The sequence below is a fragment of the Rhynchophorus ferrugineus genome, unplaced genomic scaffold (assembly GCF_030347505.1).
Source record: "Rhynchophorus ferrugineus isolate W39M unplaced genomic scaffold, kcgeb_rfMv2 rfM2, whole genome shotgun sequence".
In the NCBI taxonomy this organism is placed as follows: domain Eukaryota; kingdom Metazoa; phylum Arthropoda; class Insecta; order Coleoptera; family Curculionidae; genus Rhynchophorus; species Rhynchophorus ferrugineus.
The window spans coordinates 69479758-69507319 of record NW_027472581.1 but is presented as its reverse complement, the minus strand read 5'-3'; the positions used below and the strand labels follow the sequence as shown (position 1 = coordinate 69507319).

Below are 27562 nucleotides of genomic sequence, written 5' to 3'. Positions count from 1 at the left end.
AGAAAGTGGCATCTATTGCTGAAGTAACAAGCCGAATCATCCAACATGCGGGAATTTTTCTCTAGGATGGCGAGTGTGAAAGAGAGGAAACGTTACAATCTAGACTAAAATCACCTTTTTTAATTGTTATTTACTAATCCTTCTGTATAGGTCCGAGACTTGGATATTATTAGTCTGACAGCTATAAAATTAAGGTCTTTTAACAAGTGATTCTCTACAAGTCATGTGTATATAATATAAACATAACAAATACTTATTGCCTTCTGGGCAAATTGTGGAACTACTAAGAGTTAAAAGAAACTTAAAGCTCTATACACAAAAGTGCCGATTTTTTGAAAAGTATGAGTATACGAATGCAATGTAGACAGTCAATGAATTTCAGTGGTATATATAAAGAAATTCGTTGGAATTCTTAGCAAATATTGAAAGCTAGGGACATTCAATTCATTGATACTTTATTTTTAATTTTTTACCAAAATGGACAGATAAATACTGGAGTTGTGGAATAATCTATTTAGTGGAATCACAAGGGAATGCATTAGGGACCGATGGACAACACTTTACAATTTTATTTAGACAAACTATTTTTTATTAACAAAGTTAACTCCCACAGCTAGCATAAATTAGAGTTGTAGTTTTCTCACCAAAATGTGCTGCTTAATTTTAAGTATCAGCATCATTTTCAATGTTCATCAGTAACTAATACCAGACAATATTGTTGTACTAATCGATATTTTGTTTAAAAACCATTACTAATATATGACCATTTAAAGTCAAATGCCTGAATAATTATATAATATCATATTTATAAATTTTATTTTTATGGTCCGTAGAAAAACCTGTTTGATAATGTAAATTTAGGATTAAACATCGTGGAATGAATCTAGTAGAGCATTTGATATTTTTCAACATATATTTAAAAAAGAATAAAGATGATATATAGTTTTATACAAAAAGGGGCAATTAATCTTTGACCTAATATGGTATTTTGAATCTTTCTTATCCTGTTGCTTATATATAACATAAACCCAGATTTCCTACTAAATTCAGATAAAGTAGGTTTTTCCATATTTGCGACGTTTATGCGGTTTCAAGTTATCTCGAGATAAGAATTTTTAAGCGATATCAAGAAATAAAAGAAATTTGTCTATTAATTCCAGATTGAAAATAATTACTAACAAAACGTAATAATATTACCAGATTTTTTATTTCTCTTAGTTCTTTTTAAAACAAATCAATGCATATAAAATTATATTAAATCATCACACGCTATTATAAAATAAAATCGTTTCTTCATCAGGCACGTACAGTCTTGTGAATCCATGGCAAATATTGAGATACTTTGGTGTAAACTCCCGGCCAGCCCGCAGTACCACATCGATTTCCAAACGATACAATTCCCTCGATGTACCAATGGGTGCTGTCATTTTTAGCTACCCGCATCAAAGGTCCTCCACTGTCACCTACAAAATGAAAATATAATTATTATCACACTGGTTGTGTAAATGGATTAATAATTGTACTTTTATTTCTGCAGTCTTATCTAGGCTGCCAAATATATATAATTACTGTTGGCTAGTATTTCTGGATATTGGGCTTACAATTTCATATAAATAATTTGGGTATCGAAATGAATACCTTGTATTTCCATACTGCAAAAAAGTATTTCTAACATCAGTGTGTAATAAGGGAGAGGAACATAATTAAAAATGATGCAGTAACAACTGTCGAACAAAACAAACATTTTTACATAAAGGGAAACATTGGATGAACTCTAAAATGAGTGCAACCTTCGTCCTTTAAGATGAATACACGAATAAAGTTGAATTTAAAAGAATCTTAAATAAGAGTCTTATTAAGTAATATGATCATGGAGACAATTAATGGGCAATATTTGTTCTCTCTATTAGTAGTTATCTTATAATACTTAGGTTACAGTAAGTTATTAAATATAATTATTTGAAGTATCTTGCAAAATATCTCTGAAACTTTATATATTTTCCCGGCTGTTTTAAAAGCTGATATCTGTGGACAACATCCTGTAAATACTGTGGTATCAGTAACCAATACCAGACAATATTACTGTACTAATAGATATTTTAGTTACAGTTTTACGATTTTACTTTTCAATAACTATGTTTGATATTGAATTCTAAGATAATAGTATCTATTTGTATGTATTCAGTAATTGTTCCTCCTTTTTAAACGACTTTAAAAAAGAAGGGGTTTTATGCTCGACTATATTTTTTTTAATGTATGTTCGCCGATTTCTCCCTCAACTGTAAACCGATTTTTAAAACTCTTTTTTTATTCGAAAGAGTGCACTTCCGATGTCCCGTTAGAGCCAAATCAGGATCTAATGGCGGAGTCTGGCGAAATCGAGGAAAATCATCAAATTTCAAAGGCACGTACAACGAAACAGATGAATATGTTCCTTCAACTTCATGCTAATCTAAATGCCTATTTTGCAAGCAAAAATTATTTAACGGCACCAGGAATCTATTATTAATTCGTTTTTGTTTGAAGCTCTCTCTAGACTATTTTATTTATTGACAAAAGGATGTTCAAAACCAAATTTAACGAGCATTATCATTCAAATATTATCAGCAAATGGCAATCTTGTTTTAAATGATTAAATGTGTACAACATTCCAAGCAAAAGCAATACAATAAGAAACATAATAATTAAACGTTGCTTAGTCTAGTGGATGAAAAAAATACATAGGATTGCATTATTATATATAGTAAATTCAAATATTGTATTTTTGAGTATATTCAGGATATATAATTTTTTAATTTAGTTTTTTGCTTTATAATATTTAAGACTACAAACAATGCAAAATAAGCAAAAACAAACAACAATGTACAATTAGAAAATAAGTTAATAACTATCAGATTAGATATTGTTTTTGATGTATCTTGAAATTGTTTTACACTAGTATTTAAATAACATATTTTATTAAAGTTCTATTTGTTTATTTCCCCCTGTAGTGAAGAAACCCGCTTGGAGCGCACTTGAGTGATTTGGATGAACAAAACTTGGCTATAAGATTATATAGGAAATGGCGTTATAATTGTGTTTATTCTACGGAATGAATCATACCGCTGAGAAGCAAATGGCTGAAAACACAACTACATTTGCACCTACCTGTACATGAGTCCTTTCCATCTTGACCACCTGCACATATTTGTCCATTACCCAGTCTAATATTGTATGTATTGAATAACTGATCGCACGATGAATGATCAAATAATGGCACTGCTAATTTCAGTTTTATATTGCTGTTTCTACCATATTCAGTTTTTCCCCAACCTGACACAATCAATTTTTCACCAGTATTGGATTTTTCGTCACGGGCCGGTAAACATATCGGATATATATAATCTAAAACCCGAAAAGGTAGGTAGGTAATTGATGTAATGATATATATAGGGATACTAGGTAACGCAAAAACAGTTAACTAAAATTTTTATTTACCGCTGTATTTAACTGATTGTGCTAATCTCACGAGAGCAATATCGTTGGCCTTGTTTTGGTCTTCTGGGTTATAGCTAGGGTATGGTATGGTTTCCTCTACCGCTACGTTAACTTCTGGTTCATTACAGATCGAAATACCTTTAACTGTTTGACAGTCCTGATTTGGACTGTTCGTATCCCATTCACCAAGACGTATATTTATCCTAAAAAATTAATTTACTATGTGGTTTATGTATAATTAAAATATAACTGTAATTACTAAGGTTTGCGCTACATTATACTACTAATTGTACTTGATGAGTAAAATTTTGCTATTTCCATAAATTTCAATAATGATTATTGAAATAAATAATGGTATTAGAAAAATTCAGGATACAAACATATCTTTTCACAATCTTAATGAGTAACGTCCTCAGTTACTATTGTGCTTTATGAAAGTGCATTCGTAATAGTAACACTTTCTGTTACTTAATAATTCCTGTAATCGGCAGGAGCTATAATAGTACAACGACCAGAGTATGTATAGTACAATGTGTTATATCTTTCTTTTATTATTATATATGCTATATTATATTGAAGATTAAGGTGGTGGTGAGATTAATTATGCTATGAATAAAATACTTTATATCAAGAAGAGTATCAGAAGATAGAGATCAGTATCTACTTATGAAATAATAAAACTAGTCAACCGCCTCAGGAGCTTTTGCTTCTCTAAGATGAGGAAATATTGCAAACAACACTAAACTTCAACTCTTTCAAACCCTTATACTATCAATCAAAATAGGTCGTGCCTGACATATCTGAGTTCAAATACTTAAGACACATTCTGTTTCTACCGCAGGTCTTAGGTCACAGCAATTTCAGAAAGAATTATCGACTCAAGGGATTTTTACCTTTGCGTCGGTATGTTCTTAGTTTACCATTCTAATTTTTTTGTTTAATTGTTATTATAATCCCTTTGTTTGAATTCTTGTGTAATCTTATGTAACAAGTTTAAAGACCAGTGGGAGCTTAATTTAATATGTAATGTTAATATAATAAATATTTATATAATATAATAGCAAATATTTATTTAACAAAATTATAACAATATTAGCGCAATGGTGACAAAAATTTGTATATACTGATATAATTGATTATCCAAACTTGGTGTTAGAAGTTCCTCTATTACTATTGCTGTTGTTATTAATTACAATCAAAATTTGATGATTGAGTGAAGAAGTTGCAAATTACTAGATTTTATCGATTTCCATTAAAAATTTATGATGAATATGCTGGCAAAACGAGTTAGTTTTAGAAGTTTTCATTTCTAACATATATAGGTGATACAGAACATAGATCAGACATTTAAAAGTGAAATCTTAGAATTTAAAAGTGAATATATGATTGGAGTTATAAAAAGCGTAAGATATGGGAATTGACGCATTTGGGTAACACTGAACGAAAAATACTGAAAAACAACTCCCAAAATCAGTTTGTTGATTTCCGTTCTGTAATAGAAAAGTCACCATTTTAAAAAGTGGATATAGATTTCGAAAATAAAGCAATATATTTTCAGATTGCAACTTGTCTTCAATTTTCTTTACCACATTAATTAGTTAGCACGTAGCTGTAATTTAAGTCCTTATTTTATGGTATTACTCCAACGATTCATAAACTACAAATGGAATATAGAAGCTATTCTAGGAAAATAATCACAAAAACCATTAAATACTACACATTTTGATTAAAATAATATACTATTGTCACGCCAGCTATTTAACTGAAATTGTTTTGCAATTTTTAATTTTCAATATAATCAGAAATTACACTTACTTGAATAAGGCAATTGAATAATAAATATAGATGTAGATCATAACAAATATAAAAAGAATGCAAAACAATATATTATACAAATGTTCTACTTACAATTGTCCAACTTTCTCCAAAACTGTGCCGGTTACACAATGGGCAGCTGTTAAAACGTATCGAGGATTAATTAGACTACCTCCGCAGGATAATTTCTTTTGTCCATTTCTTCCCTGATACTGGAAAATAGCCATCCATGGAAATTCGTCTAAAGCTGTCGTTTCTCCATGAAATATACGAGAATACGCCTGAAAGAATGAATCAAGCATAATTAATTGATGTATTTTTATAACCACTTCAATAATATATATATATATATATATATATATATATATATATATATATATATATATATATATATTAATAATATTAATAATATCATTAATTTCTAAGTGATTAATTCAATTTCTAATTAATTTTTAAGTGATTAATAATATTAATAATATCATTAATTTCTAAGTGATTAATTCAATTTCTAATTAATTTTTAAGTGATCTTCTATGTAAAATATAGTATTCTAATTGTTGATCGAAAGCCTATATACGACTATTAATCAGATAGGATAGAAGTAAATATTTTAGTTTACACAGTTTTTACTCACATTTAGCTAATTAACAAGTCTACTGGAGTACACTGACACTCTATTGAATTACTTAACGCTCTGAATTACACTAGAAAGACCCGCTGTATCATTTCATCAGTACCTAGCACATTGTATGGGAATAAATTTGATAGGTTTAAGTGATAAGATGTTATTGATTTTTACAACAATAAATTGTTATTTAAGATTACATATACACCTATAAGTTGCTTTCGTTTAACAAGTATGTACTTCTTCCAAGTTAGACATCGGTCTAGATTTAATCCATTATATTTAGCACATTCCGCCTGGGGAAGTTAGTAATTATTAATATTCACTGGTAGCCAACCTTTTAGACACATTTTTATTTCATTAAGGCATGTTTGAAATCTCCAAGATGTTATCATTGGGTACTGATGAAATGATAAGATTGCCATGTTATCTGCATATTTTGCTGCCGTAGTAATTTTTGTTATCGGTAAATTAACCAAAAATACAGTAGATCTAATATTAGACATAGTACACTTTGTGTAACTCTTTTATGTACTGCATACAGTATGTTCACCATCTTGTTATATAGTAAGCTGTCTATTTGTAAGTTAATATTGCAGTAATTGAAAGTGCGCATGTAAGGAAGATGACTTTTTAGTTTAAGTTACATCCATGTGGGCCCTATTTTATCAAAAGCCTGAGATATACCCAAGACTGCAGCCATATCTATTTGGTCTACCTGTCTGTATAATTGTTCTATAATTCCGTGCTTATTACGAAATTCAGTTAATATTCATGAATAATATTCCTATTTTCAATTATTGTAAATCAATAAACCTCTTGATTCATACTTTCTCAAAAGCTTTTAGGATTACAAGTAATACATTTATTACCATATAGGCCAATAGAAGATAACTTTGCCTGTTTTTTTTTAATCGGGTTTGACAATAATAATGATTTCAGCCACTTTGCAAAAGTTAGGAATGTTCATTCGAAATATTACATTAAATATAATTATTAGTATTATTAAATATTGAATATAAGTATTATTAATTTTATGCACTCTGGTAATGTTAATAGTTTAACTTCTTTCGCAATATCTTTTCCATTTCAAATCCGAATCTTGCGAATGAATGTTATTTTCTTCATCTGTTCCATCACAGACTAGAAGGTTTTAAAAACATTATTAAATTATTAGAGAAAGTTTCAGCCTTTTTTATTGTTTCTAGCCCAATTATTATCATTATTTTAAACTGGTGTAATATGTTGTCTCAATTGGCATCAGATTTTTCAAGTATTCTTGAATTTTTTAGGTTTTTTCATTAATAACCAGGTCTTTTAAATTAAAGTGTTAGATTTTCTTTTGTTTTATTTGGTTATTCTCTGTTGCCAATCCGTTGGCTTCCATTTTCCTGTAATTTTCCGCTGAATTTTGGCTCATATGTGGTTTTTTCTTTGAGGTATTTTGCTCTTAGAAGACATATGCTGTAGCCTCTATGATATTTGTATGTTCATTGGAGCTTCTTCAGTAACTGTTTCTATTTTTAAAGGCGAATTAGAAAATACTTTGAATGATCAGAGAGTTACTAATTAATATACACTTTAACAAATAATAACACTAACGTAATTTTATTTTTATAAGTACGCTAATATATTAAAGGAAAGTTAGGAATTATATGTAATTGGCTGATAGACACGTGTTCACTAGGCCGAAACTTAGAAGGTTATTGTATTTAAATGACCTAGATGTTTATATTCATTGACTCAAAATTTGGTTGCAAGTAAATTTATGTCAAAAATAGCATTGATTAATTATAAAACCTCACATTATATGGTATTTCTAAATCGAAAATACCAGCGAAAGTGTATGTATCAAAACAAAAGCTGGCTGTTATTAACAATATAAAAAATTAATAGTTAAGTGATTTAGGCACAATAGTATATAATAGTTTAATGACCTTATGTCCTAGATGAATAGTTTACATAAATTTTTATTGTTGATTTAATATAGGTTAATATGTTAACTTTAACTAGCACGAAAAATATCTAGTGATGTGTCAATAATAAAGTAGACTAATTGGTGGTTAATTGGTATTTAAACTATTTAAAAACATGATTTAAATATTCTCTAACAATATCACTTAATTAATAATTATAATATAAACAACACTAGGCTGTCAATAATATAATTCAATTTATTTTATTTCACCCTCTTTTTTATCAACTATGGCTTATTTGAACCTGTTGCGTTATACGAAGGTCACTATTTATATTTCGGGACTAGGAAAAAACAAATAGTTAAGCTGCGAATATATTTTTATTGTCTTTCAAAGTCACGATGATCGATACATTTTTGCATACGCTTAAACCAATTTTCAAAGTATTTATTCCATTCTGAATGAGGTTTCTTCGAAACATAATTTTTGAACCCTTCAGTAGCGTCTTCGGGCGATGAAAGTCGTTGACCACGCAGTTTATCCTTCACGGATGGGAACAAAAAGAAGTCATTGGGTGCCAAATCAGGGCTGTACAGCGGATAGCCCATCAATTAGATGTTTTGAGTGCTCAAATAGTCTCTTCTTTGAGCCGATGCGTGAGAGCTCGCATTTTTATGATGAAGAATAATCCGGCGTCTCTTGTTTGTTTTCCTTATTTCACCGAAGACTTCTGACAAACAAATAGTTGTGTACCAATCAGAATTTACTGTTCTACGATATTCTAGAGTCACTGTTGCAATATGACCAATTTCCGGAAGATACAATCCACAATTTTCTTTGAAGTGCTTCGTGCGCGAACAATTTTTGTTGGATTTGGTTCATCTTGGAACAACCATACTGCTGCATACTTTCGGGCTTATACGAATATATCCATGATTTGTACAAGTACCGCGATTGAATTTCAGCCTTTTTTGAGCGATTGTCAAATTGTCTGGGATCCAACGTAAACATAACTTTCGCACAGCTGAGTGTTCATGTAAAAGCGCACATGTGCTGGTGGAATTAATGCTTATGGACGCCTCAATCTCACAATAGGTGACATGATGACATTGCTTAATCATTTTGCACACAGCATCGATGGTTTCTGGCACAACTGCCGATTCTGGACAACCTTCACGAAACTCGTCGGACAGCGAACTACGACCACGATTGAATTCACTAAAACAGCGATACACGGTGATTTTTAATGGAGCTTCATCGCCAAAAGTCCAATTAAGTTGAGTGATGCACTCTTGTTGTGATAATCCACATCGAAAATCGTAAAACATCATCGCACGAAAATGTTCACCATTCAGTTCCATTTTTTGCCGAGACCAAACTTTCAATTCAATATAAAATAAACAGATAGCGTCCGTGCGACAAAATATCCTGAGTACGTATATCGTCAAAAATGTCAAACTTTGTAATGGAACCGTCAGATAGCCTCACATGACAACAGTGTTGCCAATTCCCGAAATATAAATAGTGACCCTCGTGTAGGCTTCAAATCTCGGATTACTTTGGCATTAAGTTGTTGAATGAACAGTGATAAACTAGTCAAATTTATTTATTTATATTAATTATAGACTCATGTTTTTTAGAGTCAGCATCTAAATTTGATGAAAATATTAGAGCACATAACATTTTACAGTATATAAACTGAAACAAATAAATTATACATTCATAAAGAAAAAAGGACCAATTAATTTGATATGTAAAATTACAAACAAATTTAATAGCGATGTAGAGTAACATATGAATAAAAAATTAAAGATATACTTACTACTTAGGAGGTTTAAGTAGGCTTTTAGCTCTAATGTGAGTTAAAGTTTTCAAAAAATAATTAAATAAAAAATAAGAACAAGGACAAAGGCCAATATACCAAAATAGCCAGAGACTTTGGGACCTACAATTGCCTTTTGAAAGTAACAAATAAGCGTTGTTGGAATTATAGTTACATTTCCCCTTAAACTTTATTAGAGTACTCCCATATTAGAGGTTCTGTTTTATGTTGTCAGTATATCTACTACATTAGGCTAGTACACTTTTCCTGAAGACGTTAGCAAAATTGGGTGAAAGGTGGAAAAGCCGCTACACTCCTTGCAACTTATTGTTTTCAAGAGATCTTTTATTTAGTTATGCTGGATGAGCCGATTTAAAATTAAGGTTCTTTCTTCAGAAAACTTGTTAACTAAGATTCGCTGGAATTGCTAGTCAAATAGTCGCGGTAGGTAACGCGTTCAATACCACTAATTATTGAGAAGATATCCAAAATAAGACTAGAATTTTTTACCTATCAATGAGATTTACTGTGAAGATTCTAATTGCTAGTGACCGATTATAGGGCTGTTTTTTGCACCAACTGTTCAGCCCCCGAATACTGTCAACTATGTCCATTTTAGAGCCTTTCACACAAAAAATTGCATTCACTGATATTATGTAATCACTTTTCAATCGAAAAAGATGTAACTTACACACACTGATGTGTATTGTTTTTCAAATGTGTACTGATTATTACATCTTAACAAAATACCTCTCTTTTTAATATGATATGTGGATTATTGACTAGTCATTAATCAATCAATTGATAGGTGTGAAAGGTGTAAAAACTACTGAGTACTATAGAATATAAATTATTATACAGATTTTTAACACAATCTCAAGTGGGTGAATGTAAAACGAATTAAAATTAACAGGAATAATTCAGGACATTTTCCAGAAACCAAATCTTGAAATCGTGTAATCACTAAATTACAGTAGACTATCTAAAATTGCTAAAGTAGATTGTACTATGTCAGTGTTATGTACATTTTGTAGAACATTGGCTCAATTTTAAAGTATAATGCTAACTTAACCAGTATTTTTTAAGAAATTTTTAAAGAACATTTATTTTTATTCGACATCAAAAACTAATATAACATATATGTAATATTGTAAATTAAAATAAACTAAAAAAAATTAAAATTGTAAACTAAAATAACTTGCGAGGTTAGGAAGCTGAAATTTATTCAAAATCCACCTATTGTTATTTGTAACATATATATTTTATAAATAGACTTTTTAAAATCTGACATAATATTTTATTAATACAAAAGTACCAAAACAAATGCGCCGAGCAGTCCTTTTTTTGTTCTTTGATGCTTAATTATCGATGTAAATTTGTGTAAATATGTTTACATATACAACTTTTACGAAGACAAATGCTGCTATAATATATTCAGAATAGGTATTCATGAACTGACGATATGAAACCAGACATTACCTGAATGCCACATTTATCTCTACTGGGAATTAAGCTGTTGGGTTCGTAGGTGCCATCGCCGTTGTCGTATGGGGTTATTGTTTCCGTGAGACTGGATCCACAACAAACCAGTACGCTACCAGAAGCAAAACCGCATCTAAAAAAGGTATACAAATATTTATATTTTATCAATATTAATATTTAACATTCATATATGCAAAATAGTTTTGCAAATTTCATCGATAAATGAAACGATGAACCAGTTATGAAGAAGTAAAGATGATTTGTACGTATAGCTTAATACGGTCACTACAGAGGCAAACCAAGTATGGTGTTACCTGTTCTTGCCGTTTTAAAATAGTTGTGGCAATAGTGTGAATATTTTCTTTAAAATTCTGTATTATCAAAAAATTTCAGAAAGCTCAGTGCACAATAGAACGTTAACAAGGATTTGTGGTTTATGGGTAAGGCTAGGGCCTACCACTGTAACCCAGAATAAATTAAAGTTTTTGAGGTTATGTGTACATGATATTTTGGCCTGAACCAGGGTTGAGGTTCAAAAATTTAGAAGAAAGATACGTATTGGACACGAATTAACAGTTTTTTGTCAGTTCTTAATATGACTTAATATAAAGATAATAAACCTCGTGAAATATCGAGGTATAAGTCCTATCAATTACCAGAAAAGTGTTTATGAAGATCATTCAAATGGGACTTTAAAGACCTCGTGAAGATACAAGCTGAGAAGAGCAAGTTTATGAAGGAACTTATTAGATGCCTTTTTATTTATTTTCATTTTGATTTCGACTTTGGCTTTTTGGCATTTGCCCTCACTTTTGAACGACTTTGGAAGCTAAAGATATTCCCCTAAAAATTAATGAACTTCTTTAGGCAACTTACGATAGTTCAATTAGCTTTATTATGTCGTCTCTCCACGACAGATCACCTTGTATTATAATTCTCAACTGGAATCTTCTAGAAGAAGCTAAATCCGTCTTTTTCGAGCACTTGTCAGTCCGGCACTTGGGTACTGGTACAATCCGACATTGCTCCAGGTCTTCCAAATGCGATGCTTAAGGCAAATTTTAAATGTACTTTGAAGGAACAAATTCAGAGACATAAAATGCGAAGGTTTAATTTGTCTCTGATAAAAGGTAAATTAATTCCTCACAGACTTCTCTGGAGAAATGGATATTTTTGGTAGATATGTAACGATAAGTGGTAGATTAAATTGGAAATATCACGTTACACAAAAAGCAAAATACACCAGAACCAAAATAAACAATTATACTGGTTAGTCGGAAGATACTCTCAACTTTATCTAAAATCAAAGAGGTTGATCTATAATACAATTATAAAGCCAATTTGGACTTATGGGATGCAAATATGAGGTTGCACTAAAAATTCAAACCAACAAAGTTCTTCGATTGATTACCAACGCCTATCGCTACGTAACCAACAAAGAACTGAAGGATGATCAAATGGATTTGTGGTTATCCCAGATTTGGCCTTGAAACACGAAAGAAGATTACTAAATCATACTAACGTGGAAGCAATACAACTGCTGGACACCTCGCGCAGGACGTCAGAAGATCGAAGCGAACAAAACCATACAAACTTATATAAAGTGTATACCTTTAGTGTAAACTATAGCTATAAGTTATTATAATTTTATAATTGAGGAATACATGTTGATATATTTTCTCGCATTCGTCTTGCTTGTGAATTAATCCAAGTACATAGGAAAAGTAGTAATAAATTAATTGTAAATTAAGATTTTACTAAGCGTATCTAATAAAGATGTTATAAAAAAATGTAAAGTAAGTTCCACAAAAAAGAAGAATCATAGAATGCGATCTTAAAAATATAGTATATAAAGTCTATCATTGCTCGAGGCCAGAAGAGTTGCGGCCGATCCGATGGAAAAATTGATAGAATCAGCAACTATAAGAAAGAAATAAAGACGCTATTCTTAAATATCAAGGTTTTATTGAAAATTATTACTAATACTTCCATGTTAGTGTAACTAACATACATAAAAGTTTTAAGCGAAATATCTTTTAAACGACTAAACGAAACGGCAACAATATACCATAATATGACGGACCAATCTGCCATGCACGACGGATTGTTCGCAAAGTGCGTGCGGCTAGGCCTCCCAGAAGACCTAACCGCTCTCATCAAGTCCTATCTCTCGGACAGATCTTTCCAGGTCAAGATCAGGGCGTCACTTTCCAGTCGTAAACAAATCGATGCTGGCGTACCTCAAGGTTCCCCGCTGGCCCCAGCCTTATTTAATCTCTTTATTTCAGATATGCACCGCGTCACCGCTAAGCTCTCCCCCTTTTCCAGGCTGAAACGACCTCATCCGTCGCTACAGTCATAACTTTTGCCCCCATACAACAGTACCCAGTTGTGTGTTAACTCAGGTTCGCGAATCAATAGAATCGCCGGGCCCTCGTGCCCAATAACGGCTGCCCGATCAGCGGGTGCCATATCCCCAAATTTAATGCAGTAGCAGTAGTGATCCACAGGGGTCAACTGTGAGGCGGTTTCGGTTTAGTGTATTGGTAAGCCCAGAGGCAGTCTCACATAACCCGGTCCAACTTGTCACTCCAGGGCAAGTCTCCGCGACCAGGTATGCGTCATACATTCCACCGCCTGGTTTTTAGGCCAGAACAAAAAAAACCAATCTGCCATGATACCTTTCTTTGATCATTATTAGATCCTAATAGATACGCTCTCGACATTCTTCACTCAAAATTTCGTAGATTCCGAGTAAATCAATTCAGATAATTGTAGAGAAATTTAACAAACCTTTATGAGGGCATATTCTTGAAGGATTTATTCCTAAACACGGGGAAAAAAAGTCGATTTTTCAATGCATTTTTTAACATTTCTAGTCCATTATTTCCTATCCATTTCATTTTATTATCTAATATTTTCAATTATTTATTTTCCTATTTTAATCTATTCACTTTAATTTCTTTTGTTACTCCGCATAGGATATATCCTAATTATACAACAAGAAACTATGCTGTAGTGTATCCTATATCTCTAATTATCCTACGTTCAATAAAATGTTTATCTATAAAGAAATATTTGATTATATAAGTCACAGTGACCTCCATAAAATAGTATTTTGATGGTCTCAAGATTTTCAAATGTCATTGTCAAATTAAAAGTTTTGGGGGACTGTACTGTAAACAAAATCCCCAAAAACTGCACCGCCAAAAAAAAAACATCAAAACTACGTGCCCTTATTGGAAAATACTATAAGGTAAATTCTATAAGGTAGTTTATTAAATAAACACGTGTTTTTATAACTTTTCTATAGCATCATATATTATATAAATACCTTGTAATACAAGGTAATATTCATTGTCATCGAGAATTGCTTTATATTAAGCTATGAATCAATGTAACGCTATTTAAATTATGTTCTCAGAAAGTCAATGTAAGTCTTTTTTTAATTTAATAAATAAATATTTTACTCAGTATATGTTCTTATATGAATTTTTTAGATATTATAATTGAATATCAGTATTGTTATAGTGTCGTTTATTTGTATCAATAATGTAGTATATGTTTATAATTATAATTTTTTTAAATAATACTAAATTAACGTATCCTAATACCTAACGCTACTAATCCTTGTTCAAATTGTTCTTTCATTCTCAAACCATTCCTCCTTGTAGATAAACTATGCATCTATTACCATAGATTTTGAAAAATCGAGCTGATCCTTCAATTAACTTGTCAGATCAACTTGATTTAATTGAATATGTAGTGATAAGAAAGAATGCTTAATACTCTAGTTTTAAATAGTTTACTCTTTAATATGGTACCTTCAAAATTTAATTTATGTTTTGCAAGCAAAACATCGAAGATCAAAGCGACCGTCGACATTAGTTAGATTATTTTGAAATGTGCGTTGCATACACAATCATTTATACAGATGGATCGAAAAGGGGGAAATATGTTGGGAATTCTTATATTTGCCATCTGAATTAAGCCCTTACCCTTAATGTTGTTCTTAGAAGACGAAACAGGATTACTGAATGATCACGATTGTAGATTAAATAACATATCCATCACCTGTTTACGAATATTGCAGAGTAAGACACAATGCAACTATTACAATCACATACAAAATAAACCGCCGGCTTCGTTGGCGCAGTGGTTAATACGATAGGAAAGTCCTCCTACTCTTGCGATAGTCGCGGGTTCAAATCCTACTGGGGCATGGATGTACTTTATATTTGCGCTTATAATTGTAAATATCTTTAAAGGCAACAATGGATAATCTGACAAGGAATAACCATCCCAGTCACGCCAGTATCCAGGCTGGGTAAGACCGAATGTCTTCTGGGATGATCTCTAAGTTGGTCACTGGCCAGTTGGTAGGCTTAATGCCAAGGACCGTAGTTCGAGGCCCACGTCAAACTGTCCACGTAGTCCAAATAAAACCTGGTTGGTGAAAACGTAAAAACTTTTACAAAACATATTAAAAAAATTTCCGATATAATAATTAAATTAATCAATTAATGTATATGTTAAGAACCGTGTATTTAGCTGCGCTAGATACATTTTCAGTCAATAAAATGACTCCTAATGTGTGATAAGAATAATATTAATTAGTGGATTTTCTTGATGGTAAACTCGTTCCTGCGTAAAATTTTGATTATCGAAGTACTGAAACCGCTTTTTGTTGTTGTCCTGAAAACATTTATTTTCACGGCAATCACGTCAATTAGCTGGTTAATAGATGTAAATAATTAGTTTTTATACGTCATGATATTAACATTCATTCGATTACTGCATATTATTAACTCAGTTTTGTATAATATTCCCACCCCATAAATTAATTAATTCATGTCTATGAACGCTAAAATGTTAATTTTTTTTCATTTTCATTCATATTTTTTAATATTATTTTATCAAAAAAATGTTCGATAGTTAGTCAAGCACGACCTTTATATACTGTTATTGAATTTCCATGACTAACAGGTGGAGACAGAAGCTTATTTAATATTCAATGTTGTAGTATTTCATGTGAAACAAAGAACCGATGTTGAACTGGGCTTCAGATTTACTAAAAATTTGGATTCAGCATAATCAATGGGTTTGGTTTAAAAAATTGTGTAATAATTAATGTTTTGCTCATCAGTGATGCCCACATTGTTATACAATAGAAATATTTGATGTGCTACCAATAGCTATGAACACTAAATTATTATATTGAAATAAGCGTCAAATAAATGGAGATGGGATAATCAGACATAAGACAAAGCATAAGACGCAAGAAACATTTTAAAGATGGCTATATACTCCATCCCGCATCATACAATCAGCAAACAAACACGTTAAATTAAATGGTTTTGACATTTTACTACATACAACAACAGTTTTACATTTTTTAGATTTAAAAACAGCCTGCATATCCGAAAAAGTCCCAAAGTAATGAATGGCAAGACTTATTGGAGGAAAACTTTCAAAAAGAGTACACAGCTTACCAGTTACATTAGCTTTTGCATTTGACATTTGCATTAGCATTTGGGGCATGGAAAAACCTTTATAACTGACCATTGGCTAGAAGAGAAGGTGATTGGCAAATGCAGTATATTTTGGATGTAGGCGTGACATACATGTCATCTTAAATAGTTCGACCCGAGGTGTGCTAATTCTGTTTCATTGTTTCACTCTTTCGTTAAAACTTAGAATTTGCGATAATTCGTGAAGTCATGGTCGAGAAATCTAGATAAAAAGACGCATATAAGGGATCGCCTTGGTTCACTTAAATTCTAATTAGTGCCATAAAATTAAGTAGTGTAAAGTGCTTCAATAGTTCGCAAGAAAGTATAGCTGATGAGATCGTCAGCTGTGAGCAACCAGGACGGAAAGTGAATTAGCAACAAATAAAAGGGCTCCAACGGCAATTCGCTATGCGAGATAACGAAGAAGTAGCAGACAAATAGAGAACTAGTTAGTTAGATTGTTAGCTAGTTTTATTTTTAATAATGACCACCATATTAGTAGTTAGGGAAAACCGTTTTGAATCGGTTCGTATAGAGCCCTTTTACTATTGGCCAAATAAAAAAGAAGATATTTCTGTAGTGTTTGATTGGCGATGAAAAGTGGTCAAAAGTCTTCACAAAAAGTCATGGCTTAGTCCAGGAGGACCATCAACATCGCCAATGAGACAAAATATGAATGCCCATAAGGTATTGCTGTGCACATGATGAGATCGGCATGTATACTGTATAACGTGAACCGAATTATATTGTTATTGTAGATGTTTACCAACGTCTGAATCAAAAGACGCAAAGATGTCGTCTTTTATTACAAGTACAATATCGTTATAAAAATTGTGATACTTAGATTATTGAACTCAAATGAGAAGTTCTGTTGCCTGCAGAATAGTAGCCTGACATTGCGTATTCTAATTAGGTAATTACTACTTTTTCATATTGATGCAGGTATGACTTAACCGTTTTAAAATTCTGAAAAAACGTAAAAATGGTTCGACGGTTGGAGGGCTGCCAAACCAACATTCGTTTTTTCGACACAATATCGTTATATTGCCAGAATATTGGAAAAATTGGAAGAAAGTTATGAAAAATATTTTGACTAATACGTATTAGACCAATTTAATTTTTTTAATTGTCTTAGCAGCCTCTCTTCTTCCGCAATATGCTTTACTTCATTTGGAATAATTAAAAAGTGCCTCAGTATGTTTCCAAACTCAAAAAAAGAGTTCAATACTATTGTTATTAAATGTATGCAATGCAATTAGTATTTTTAATAAAGAAACATCGATAACTTTATGTTATATTCTACATTTTTATATATTTCATTTTTACAAACGGGATTTTCAGATTCAACAATTAATGAATATATTTCCCATAATAACTTAGTTTTGTATTCCGGTAAAAAGCATATATCACAGCGCTTCATCTTTAATTCATGAGGAAATATCTTATTTCAAGTTATTTTCTCATTACTGTGAGAATACCGAGACATGTTTTTGCGATGTATTTGTTTTCGAATTATTATTCATTCCGAGGATGCTTACTGTGATTGCCGAAGGAAATTCAACTGCTCAGGTGTTTTGGAAGGTTGACGCAGTAGAATCAGTAAGGAATTACATTTTCTTATGTCAACGCATTTGGCTGATTCTCCTTTTGGTGTTTTGCAGAAGCTTCCAGGTATTTCTGAAATAAAAAAAATCCATGAATATATTGATTTAAATTAAATACTGCTATTTCTATATTTTGAAGCCATTTTTGGTATTTTAATGTCCAGTTATTTATTTAATAGTACCGGAGCCAAAATACAATAAGAATTGTGGAGTCTATTATAAACATCATATATTAATAAGTGTAAAAATGTAATTAAGTACAGGAAAAATATGAAAGCACTTGGTGTACAGTCTCCTTATAAAATAAATTAAAGTAGCATGGCTTCATTAATATTGTGAACCAATCACATGTATATTAACTGTAAAAATATACCGGGATTGCAGAAAAGAGCAACAAGTGTTTTTCACGATTAGAATATCCTCATCAATAATTTAATCATTAATTCAATAATTGGTGAACCTAAGCGAACCTGGCGAATAACCAAGAAATGACGTGAATGATAAAATCAGTAAAATAGAATTCTACCAAACACACAATATAAAAACAATATTCGTGTTTACACTGATTCTAAAAATTACTGTCACTTATTCGGTTCGACTAAAATCAGATGTCAACCTCTAGTCTAGTATTATTAGAGAGTCTACAGATTTACAAGTGACCAAAATGTTTCCTATTATAATTTATTTTGAAGACTACTTATTTCATATGCATCATACCTCACATTAATTTATATGCATAATACTCTTGTGTCCACTAAGAAAACTTCATTTTTTGACATTGTTTCCATTACGGATAGACCAAATCATGTTTCATTTATAATTTCTTTAATAAATGCTTTTCAATTTCGTTTATCGATGGCTGCTCGGAGGAACCCAAAAATAACCCATAACAACTACGCCTAGGTATGTAATATTAACAACAACAAAAAAACAAAAAGGATTTACCACAGGCATGATTTTTCATCTATCTATATAAATATATCACCCTACTCCTAGATTTGGATTCTACCAAATTATAATATCAATAAACCCTAACTATTCCAAATCAAGGTTTTCTAAACACTTGAGATAATTTTTATATACTAAATAATTTCTATATTTTCGAACATATATTATGTACATCATATACCGTATATTATATACTCACAAACATATACTAAAATACCAATTAACTGATGAAGTTGGCATAATATATGCGTAATAATAAATAATCAGGAACTACCTAATATATAAGAAGATTCATATATGCATAATCATTATAATTTATATAATTCTCAGTAAAACCACTTAAATATTTAGATGTAATATTTTGTGGTTAGAACCAATGTATGAAATTCCATCATGATATTATACAGAAATTTACTAAACTATATATATATATATATATATATATATATATATATATATATATATATATATATATATATATATATATATATATATATTATATTATATTATTATGACATGTTATGTTATGTCAAAATTATGTTATAATTTTCATAATGACATAATATGAAACATAAAACTACAATAAATTTGTCATATTTTTAATATGCTTAAAAAAAGGCTAGCTTTATTAAAGTTTTTAATCAGTGTAGTAAAAGTAACCATGAAAATAGTTGTTTTCGTATGAAAATTAGCGCTTTTTTAAATATATTTGAGTTATTAATTTTTAGTGAAATATGCGCCGTTTTGTTTGACAATTTGTTGCTAATTTTAAGATAACAGTATGAATTTGGACGGTCGATTTTCATAAACCTCTCTTGGGGGAAATTTTCAGCAGTATCATAGTTCGAAGTCAACAGGAACACGTATTAATCGCTTGTTGCCGTCTGCTGGCTGGATTCTCACCACCAAGCTGGAGATTCTAGCGAGTCGCTATTGATGTGTGTGGCCAGTCATTGTCCTGTTGAGACCCAAATCTAGTTTTAGGTATCACAATTTTCCGCTTCTGCACGATTATTTCCTTTGGGCGATTAATTTGCTCATAGTACAGGTTTTAATTAATAATTTTGTCTTAGATAAGCAGCCTATAATGAATTATTCCTTGAAAACCAAACCAAATGTACATCAGAATTTACTAGACCATCAATCTTTACGCCCCGTTTGCTCCAGCTCAACGGTTCAAGCATAAATTTGGTCCATAATTTCTTTTTGGTTTAACTCTTGCGGCATCTATACATCCAGGTTCTTTTTGTATACAACCTTTTGAAAATGTTTACAAACGGTTTTTAGGCAATGTTTTTCTTCTGGGCCAGACTCGGCCAAATATAGTGTACGTGCTCTTTGGTGGTATCAATTTCTGATATTAGTTCAAATAAAAATTATAATTTACAAAACTGTTAATAAGATTTTTAGTACAAAATATCAGTTCACTAATACCATACTATAGATATTTCAGATTAGATACTTATAGCTTCAGATACAAAGAATTAAAGCAATTTATTGGAAAAAATAATGGATTCCTTTTTAGTAGAGATAATATTTAAAATATTAAACATTTTTCATTTCATATTTTAAATAATTTACATCTAAATTTATTATAGTTTGTTTTGCTAATTTAAATCAATTATATCAATGCATCAAAACGTATAAAAACACCTTTTGTAAAAATCAAATATATATTGATTTAACTATGGTAGATCCATGACCAAAATGACCATCCATTCAAAATGACACTGACAAGGTCATTGACCAGAACAACCAATAATTACCTTATAATTAAGAAAAATAAAATAATTAGAGAATTTTAAAAGTTCTTAGAACAAATAATGCGAAAACACACTAACAATACATGGGATAATAACAAATAATTTATTATATCATATATAGGTTATAGTCAAGGTAGAATTATTAGCTGCTTAACTTTTTCTACTTCTGACAACAGATACTGATTCATAACAAACCAAGGATATCGGACATTTCAGAGAATTTCGATAAAGAATTAGTTTCTAATGAGTTATTCCAATTTGGTTATTCTATGGAAGTTATATAATAATACTTAAGCGAAATTATATTAATGAATATGTAATTAACATATAATCGACTTCCATAAATAGATACCTGTAGATTAAAATGTATAATTAATTCCGAAAATATTTATGGTATAGATTTTGTTTTAAGTATTCGTAGTTTTAATGAAATTGACATGCTTATATGACCTCAACCTTTAGGAAACTGAAAAGTAATAAAATATTGTCGGCGTTAAGTATTTTATAAAAATACCAAATATAATAATATATATTATATATATAATATATAATAATAAAAATAATACATATATAATATACATATATAATACATATAATATATATATATTACATATAATTATGTCATATTAGAGATACAAACTGGAACCTGCTATTTTTCAAAACCTGGTGTAATGGTAAGTGGAAGCTCAAAAATGCAATGGAAAATTTAATATGCCAATGCAAAACACTTATTCACAATTCTTCATCATTTTTCAAATCAGATATAACGTAATATACGTTTAAGTGAATGAAAATGACCAGTTTTGAGTCCAAAAAGTTCCATTTGCGGAAAGTTTTACAATTTGAATTTAATTGCGCGTAGAACAATAATAAAGACATATAGAAATGTGTGTATTGGTTCCAGAGATACTAATCAGGTGATTTCCAAGTGGAAGAAAAAGAGCATTCCTGTATAGCAAAGCAGCTTGAAAACGAGGAATATCTGAACGAAGATTTTCACCAAACTTAGTAATAACTCGACCACTCTTTCTAAGTTACTCAGAAGGCCCTTGATCTATAACCATTATCTTTCGCTTTGGGAAAGGCTTTGGGAAAGGCTTTGGGAAAATTTTAGAAAGAAGACCATTAGATGATATATGAACTAAAGCCTACAGACGTTTTATCATATAGAAACTGCCTCAATGACAGAAAACAAGCGTAGTTACTGCAGACTAACAGTTAATTCACCATAACAAGTGCCCGCATATGACTCAAAAGGTTAACATTTAGTTTGAAACGCTAAAAGAGACAATCTCCCCAATCTCTCCTACACTTCATATATTGTTCCTTCTTGTTATCATCTTCATTCTGGTTATTAGCACATGGTCTGACTGAATATCAGTCATTATTTTAAAGATGTAGAAATTGGGAAGATTCTTGGATCGCCTCCAAAGAAGACTAATTTTATGTGGTGGTTGTGGACAGTGGTGAACAGTTTTCCCGCATAATATATATATATATATATATATATATATATATATATATATATATAATAATTTGTGTGTAATAAAGTATTAAAATTGGAAGAATAATTTTGGTATGTAATTGGTACGCCTAATATAATTATTATACTTCATTCTGCAAATTGAATGCAAACTGAATGTTGAACTAGCCACTTCGCTGCATCATTAACACTTCGAAGAAATCTTACAACCAAGAATTTTGTATTATATCATTTTTAAAATGTAATGTTACTGACAGCGACTAAGATACCCCCAACTCATTTTGGGAGATACAAATATGGACTTCATGCTTACTACTATAATGTTGGAATATTAGCATTTCGAAACTAGAATTCTTTATAATCGCTGTAACTTATAATGGGTGCGTTGCCCTGGTGGAGAATTATATTTTAGTTCTCACTCTAATCTAAATCGCCTTCCTAGTAGCTAATTGAGGTGTAAAACTCCTGACAATTAATAGCGTTCACTTACTGCGACTGATACAAAATGTTAACTCCAAGAACTCGACCAATCCTCATTTATATTAATTATGTCTTAAATTATGATAATAACAGGACAAGTCATCGGAACCACTACATTTATTACTTTTACACAGAATAAAAACACGGATTACTAATTCTTCTTTTTTTAATATATATATATATATATATATATATATATATATATATATATATGTTTTTTTTCATATTTTCAATTTAATATGTGAATTTAAACGTCTTTAAAATATTATTTGTAAATGTCTATGATATTTTTAAACAGAAACTTATGCTACTAGATCTTTGTCACTTTTCTTATTATGATTGCCATTGAAACTAAATCGTTCATCAATACACATAATCATGGGTATTTTCCAGTATTCTATCTTAAAACAGTTAATTTTATCAGAGAGGAATATATAGAGGCTTGTTTTCTTCTTTAAAATGCATCGCCTTCTGTTAATATGATTACAAATCAGATGTACACCACCAATAAATATGATTGCCACATCGTCGGATGTTGTGGCATCTAATAATTAAAACGAGGTGCATTTTGTACGACACCATCATCAGACAACTCGTCTCTCTTTAATGAGCTTTTTCCATACCTGGTTTTTCATCAGGTTTTTAAATTATAAATTTTGATAATAGCTGTCTTAAGTATAATTTTATACTTCTTAATTAAAAAAAAAACGTGTAGTTACTGTTTTCTATAGTACGTACTATAGCAAGTGGTTATAAAGAATAAACAGTTATTTCAGTTTAATACCGTATCTCGTTTATTTTTTTATATTGTTGATTTCACATACAAACACTACATAATCTACTAGTGATAATTGGTTATAGAATAATTTCATATGCACGCTCAGCAATTAATTGATGTTGGCTGTTAAGATATGCTAAAAAGAAATTAAAAAGGAAAAAATAAAAAGAAAAAATTAAAAAGAAAGCAGATCTTTGTATGGGGCTAAGAAACTGGGGTGGTTGCTTGGACGACAATCGGATTTATCTATCCACTATAAATCACTGTTGTATTAAAAAAATTAATCTAGTGAGGAAATGATATTGCAAAAAGAAATCAAATATCAAAATGATCCAAACTTAACAAAACAAAGTTCTTCGCAGTATTGTTAACGTCCCATGATATATTATAAATGAAGAATTTCACATAGATTTAAAGGTACTAACGTCAGCGAAGAAAGTAAATAGTTTGCAAAGAGCTCCAAGAAGGATTGAGTAAACAACTGTGGGCAACATTAGACTTACACGTTGAGATTGAAGGGAGAAAATACTTTGAACTGGCCTAGTTAAATCGTGTATGAAACTGTATGAAAACATCAGTGGAAACATCTATAAATTCATCAAATGCTAATTCTGTTTATGTCTGAAATCTAAGATCTGGACTTTAAGAGAAATATGAAGAAAAAATTACTAGATAATTGTAGTTAATAACTAGTTGTAATATGGGTGACATGTGTTTTTTAAGTAAAAAAAAACTTTTCACATAATATCCTAAGAAATTTTCATTATTTTGTGGTTTTTCAAATAAAATCAAATCCAAATAAAATGTTTTCAAAAGTAGCCGAGTTCTTGAAAGTATCGCTTTCAGTGTCGCAAGATTTTAAACTTAGTATCCTCTGATTGAGTAACAGTTCCTTGTTTCCATCATTCACATATTTTTATTAATGGTATATATTCTATTTCCAACAACTTATTACAATACTGTTCTCAATTCATCCATTAAATTTAAAAATTCCTTTATACCATTTGTCACCTCTAAAATACAATAAAAGCTACATAATTATAAATAAAACTTTATGATATTTGATATACATGTGCATTACAAACGTTTCATATCATTAGTATGATATATCAATGATATTTCTATGAATGGCATATGTTCAGTTTGCTAAAACTTGCAGTGCAGTATTGTACATAATAATAAATAAAATTTATAGATGATGTTTGTATATGTATTTTAGATATACTACGATGACATATTACATAAAACCATTGACTGTAAATGCCTTAAAAGTAATCCGCACTTCTAATACAACAAATGAACATATATTTTGCATTAAGCGACACACTACGTTTCTTTTCATGTATTTATTTAGCCAAACCTTTAGAATATTAGCATAACTGCTTGAGTTCATTGTTTTTCCCAACACTGTACTGTTAACTTCTAGCGCACCATTGATTTAGTTTCTTGCTCAGTTGTACAGTTTGTCATCATTTAATAGAAAGATAAAAGCATCATACATAGTCAAGGTAAATAAACATCAGTAAATTATAGGTACTATCAAGCAAACAATTATTATATCAATTATATTAAGCAACGATTCTCTGGTAGAATGATACATAAAATTTATTATGTGAAATTTCATGTTAGTATAAATGTTTTCTTATTTATATACATATTGCGTTATTTAAAGAGTTATATACCATACTGTGAAGGAAATGTACATCATCGGGAATTTTAATTATTAACATAAACACAGCCTTCGAAGACTTTTATATCAAATCGAAAGTAGCATTCTGATAACGGGATTATTTATATTGGTGCTACTAGATGTAACTTGTTCTTAGAGAATTTGTAAATATGGAAAAGATGTCTTCACTTATGATTGTTTTTACTTGAACGTTAAGTTTATACATTTCAATACTTCTATTTCGAAATTCTTACTCTAATAAATATGCAAATTCCACTTGGGAGGAATTCAAATGGTCGAAAAAATATAGTGAATATTCCAGATTTTCCAAGCCCACAATATTATAAAACTTTTATGAAAATGTTGTATGCAAAATGGATGTTGTCTTTAAGCAGATTGAAACAAAGCCATTTATATGTAGATGCCAAATTATAATCTTTGATCTACCTATTACCGCATTTGAGCAATGAAATCAAGAAAATTTTTGAAGTTTTATTGAAGCTATGAACAACTTCAAATATTTAGTATTTTTGCTAATTGTATGTAGGCTGAATGATTGTATATGATGTAAATTTGGAACTACTGAAAACAAAGATAATGGAAAGGAACATCGAATATCATATAAAGAAAGCGCTTATTGCATCCCATCGTGACTGAAATTTAAAAAAATCGAGATAATATGCAATAAAGATTATAGTAAAAGCCAGGAGATAAGTAATCACTTTGACTTTGGTCCTTTTTGCTCTGCAGTCTGTCAGTTACAAATTATTACTGATTAAAATTGATGCTCTTTTGTTGTACAATTTTCTAATGACTTTTTAAAAGACTTAACTTTTCTCTAAAACTTTTTTTTAACTTATTTTACTTCGAAAATCGTATTCCACATACCATATTCATCAAATATTGATTCTGCCAATTATCATTTCTTCAGAAAAGTGGTTTTTTCTACGTGGTAATATTCGAGTTACCAAAAAGAAGATATTTTATTGACTTAAAATACTTGTTAATATTCCGGAAATGTAACTGCTATTATGCAATGTATCAATATCCTATATGTGAAATATCTTATTAAATACAATGGAACACATTTTAGAACAATCTCTATAATTCGTTTTCAATTTTTATTTTCACATTCTGTTTACTATCATTAACAGTTGAAATTAATATTATAAATATTAAGTTAGTTCAAATATTATCGATTATCTTTTGATATATACACTAGAATTTATTAAAAAAGCAAAAGCCTTTTAGTCTAATTTGCGTTGCTTGATGTTATCTTAAATATTCATTTTAAATATTGTATTTTTAGCGATATATTTTCTAACAAGGCACTTAATCAAGCCTGAACGATATGGATATTAAGAGAACTTACATTCCCATAGTTATTCCATATGAATTCGTCGAGAGACGCAACGTAATTTATGTTTGGGCTAATTTGCATTCAACGTGTAGTTTATATTAAACCAGTATTGTAAAAAAAATAAAATGTATTCAAAAAAAAGTATAATTTAAGAACCGAGCTATTATGCTTTTACGGCTATTGTTTAGACCGGATTGTAACAGGGAAATTAAAATATTAAGAAAACAGCAATTTACTTAATAATATATAGAGTTTATAAATGACATCGTGATTTTCTATTTAGGAATTGCCATCAAAATAGGTAAAATATATTTTGATAATCTATAAACTAAAAGTATACATTAACAAATTTGTAATCCCTACTTATTTTTTTGATGTTATTGAAAATACCGTGTACTGTACGTATGCTGTATAAAAATATATCAGACATTTGAAATAAAAAACTTATAATCACAACTAAGTGATAATAAGTCTCCAATCTGACTTGGAAATAAACAAAATAACCTCTAACAAACATAAACCGAATGATAGATGACCTCATACGGATTTGTAAATAATAAATAGACAAATACTTACGAGCCTTAACGCTTATCAATAAATGTCCTAGTAATGACAGCAGGAGGAACTTCATTGTTCAAACAGATAATCACGACCCGAAACTGAAGCACCTTCGCATTTGTTTGTACCGCACTGTGAGAGAGAAAGACAGGTTTTTAAGGTTTCTTTATTTTTCTTGGCGATCGAGTGTTTAACAGTCCGGTAATTCCTGTATCGAGTGCGAACGTCGGACCAACGCATCTACTGAAGCTAAACGTTGTTTTGCACTG

The 27562-nt window shown here is 30.3% G+C and overlaps 1 protein-coding gene across 1 annotated transcript; it reads right to left on the bottom strand.

Annotated features, from left to right (window-relative positions):
• Positions 1–1188: 1188 nt before the first annotated feature.
• LOC143191299 (serine protease 7) lies at positions 1189–27562 on the bottom strand. Its single transcript, XM_076396220.1, has 7 exons — positions 27312–27562; positions 18189–18327; positions 11135–11270; positions 5386–5573; positions 3478–3680; positions 3148–3384; positions 1189–1463 (listed from the first exon to the last, which is right to left on the bottom strand). The coding sequence occupies exons 1-7, from the start codon at positions 27364–27366 to the stop codon at positions 1297–1299; spliced, it is 1125 nt and encodes a 374-aa protein (XP_076252335.1). The 5' UTR covers positions 27367–27562; the 3' UTR covers positions 1189–1296.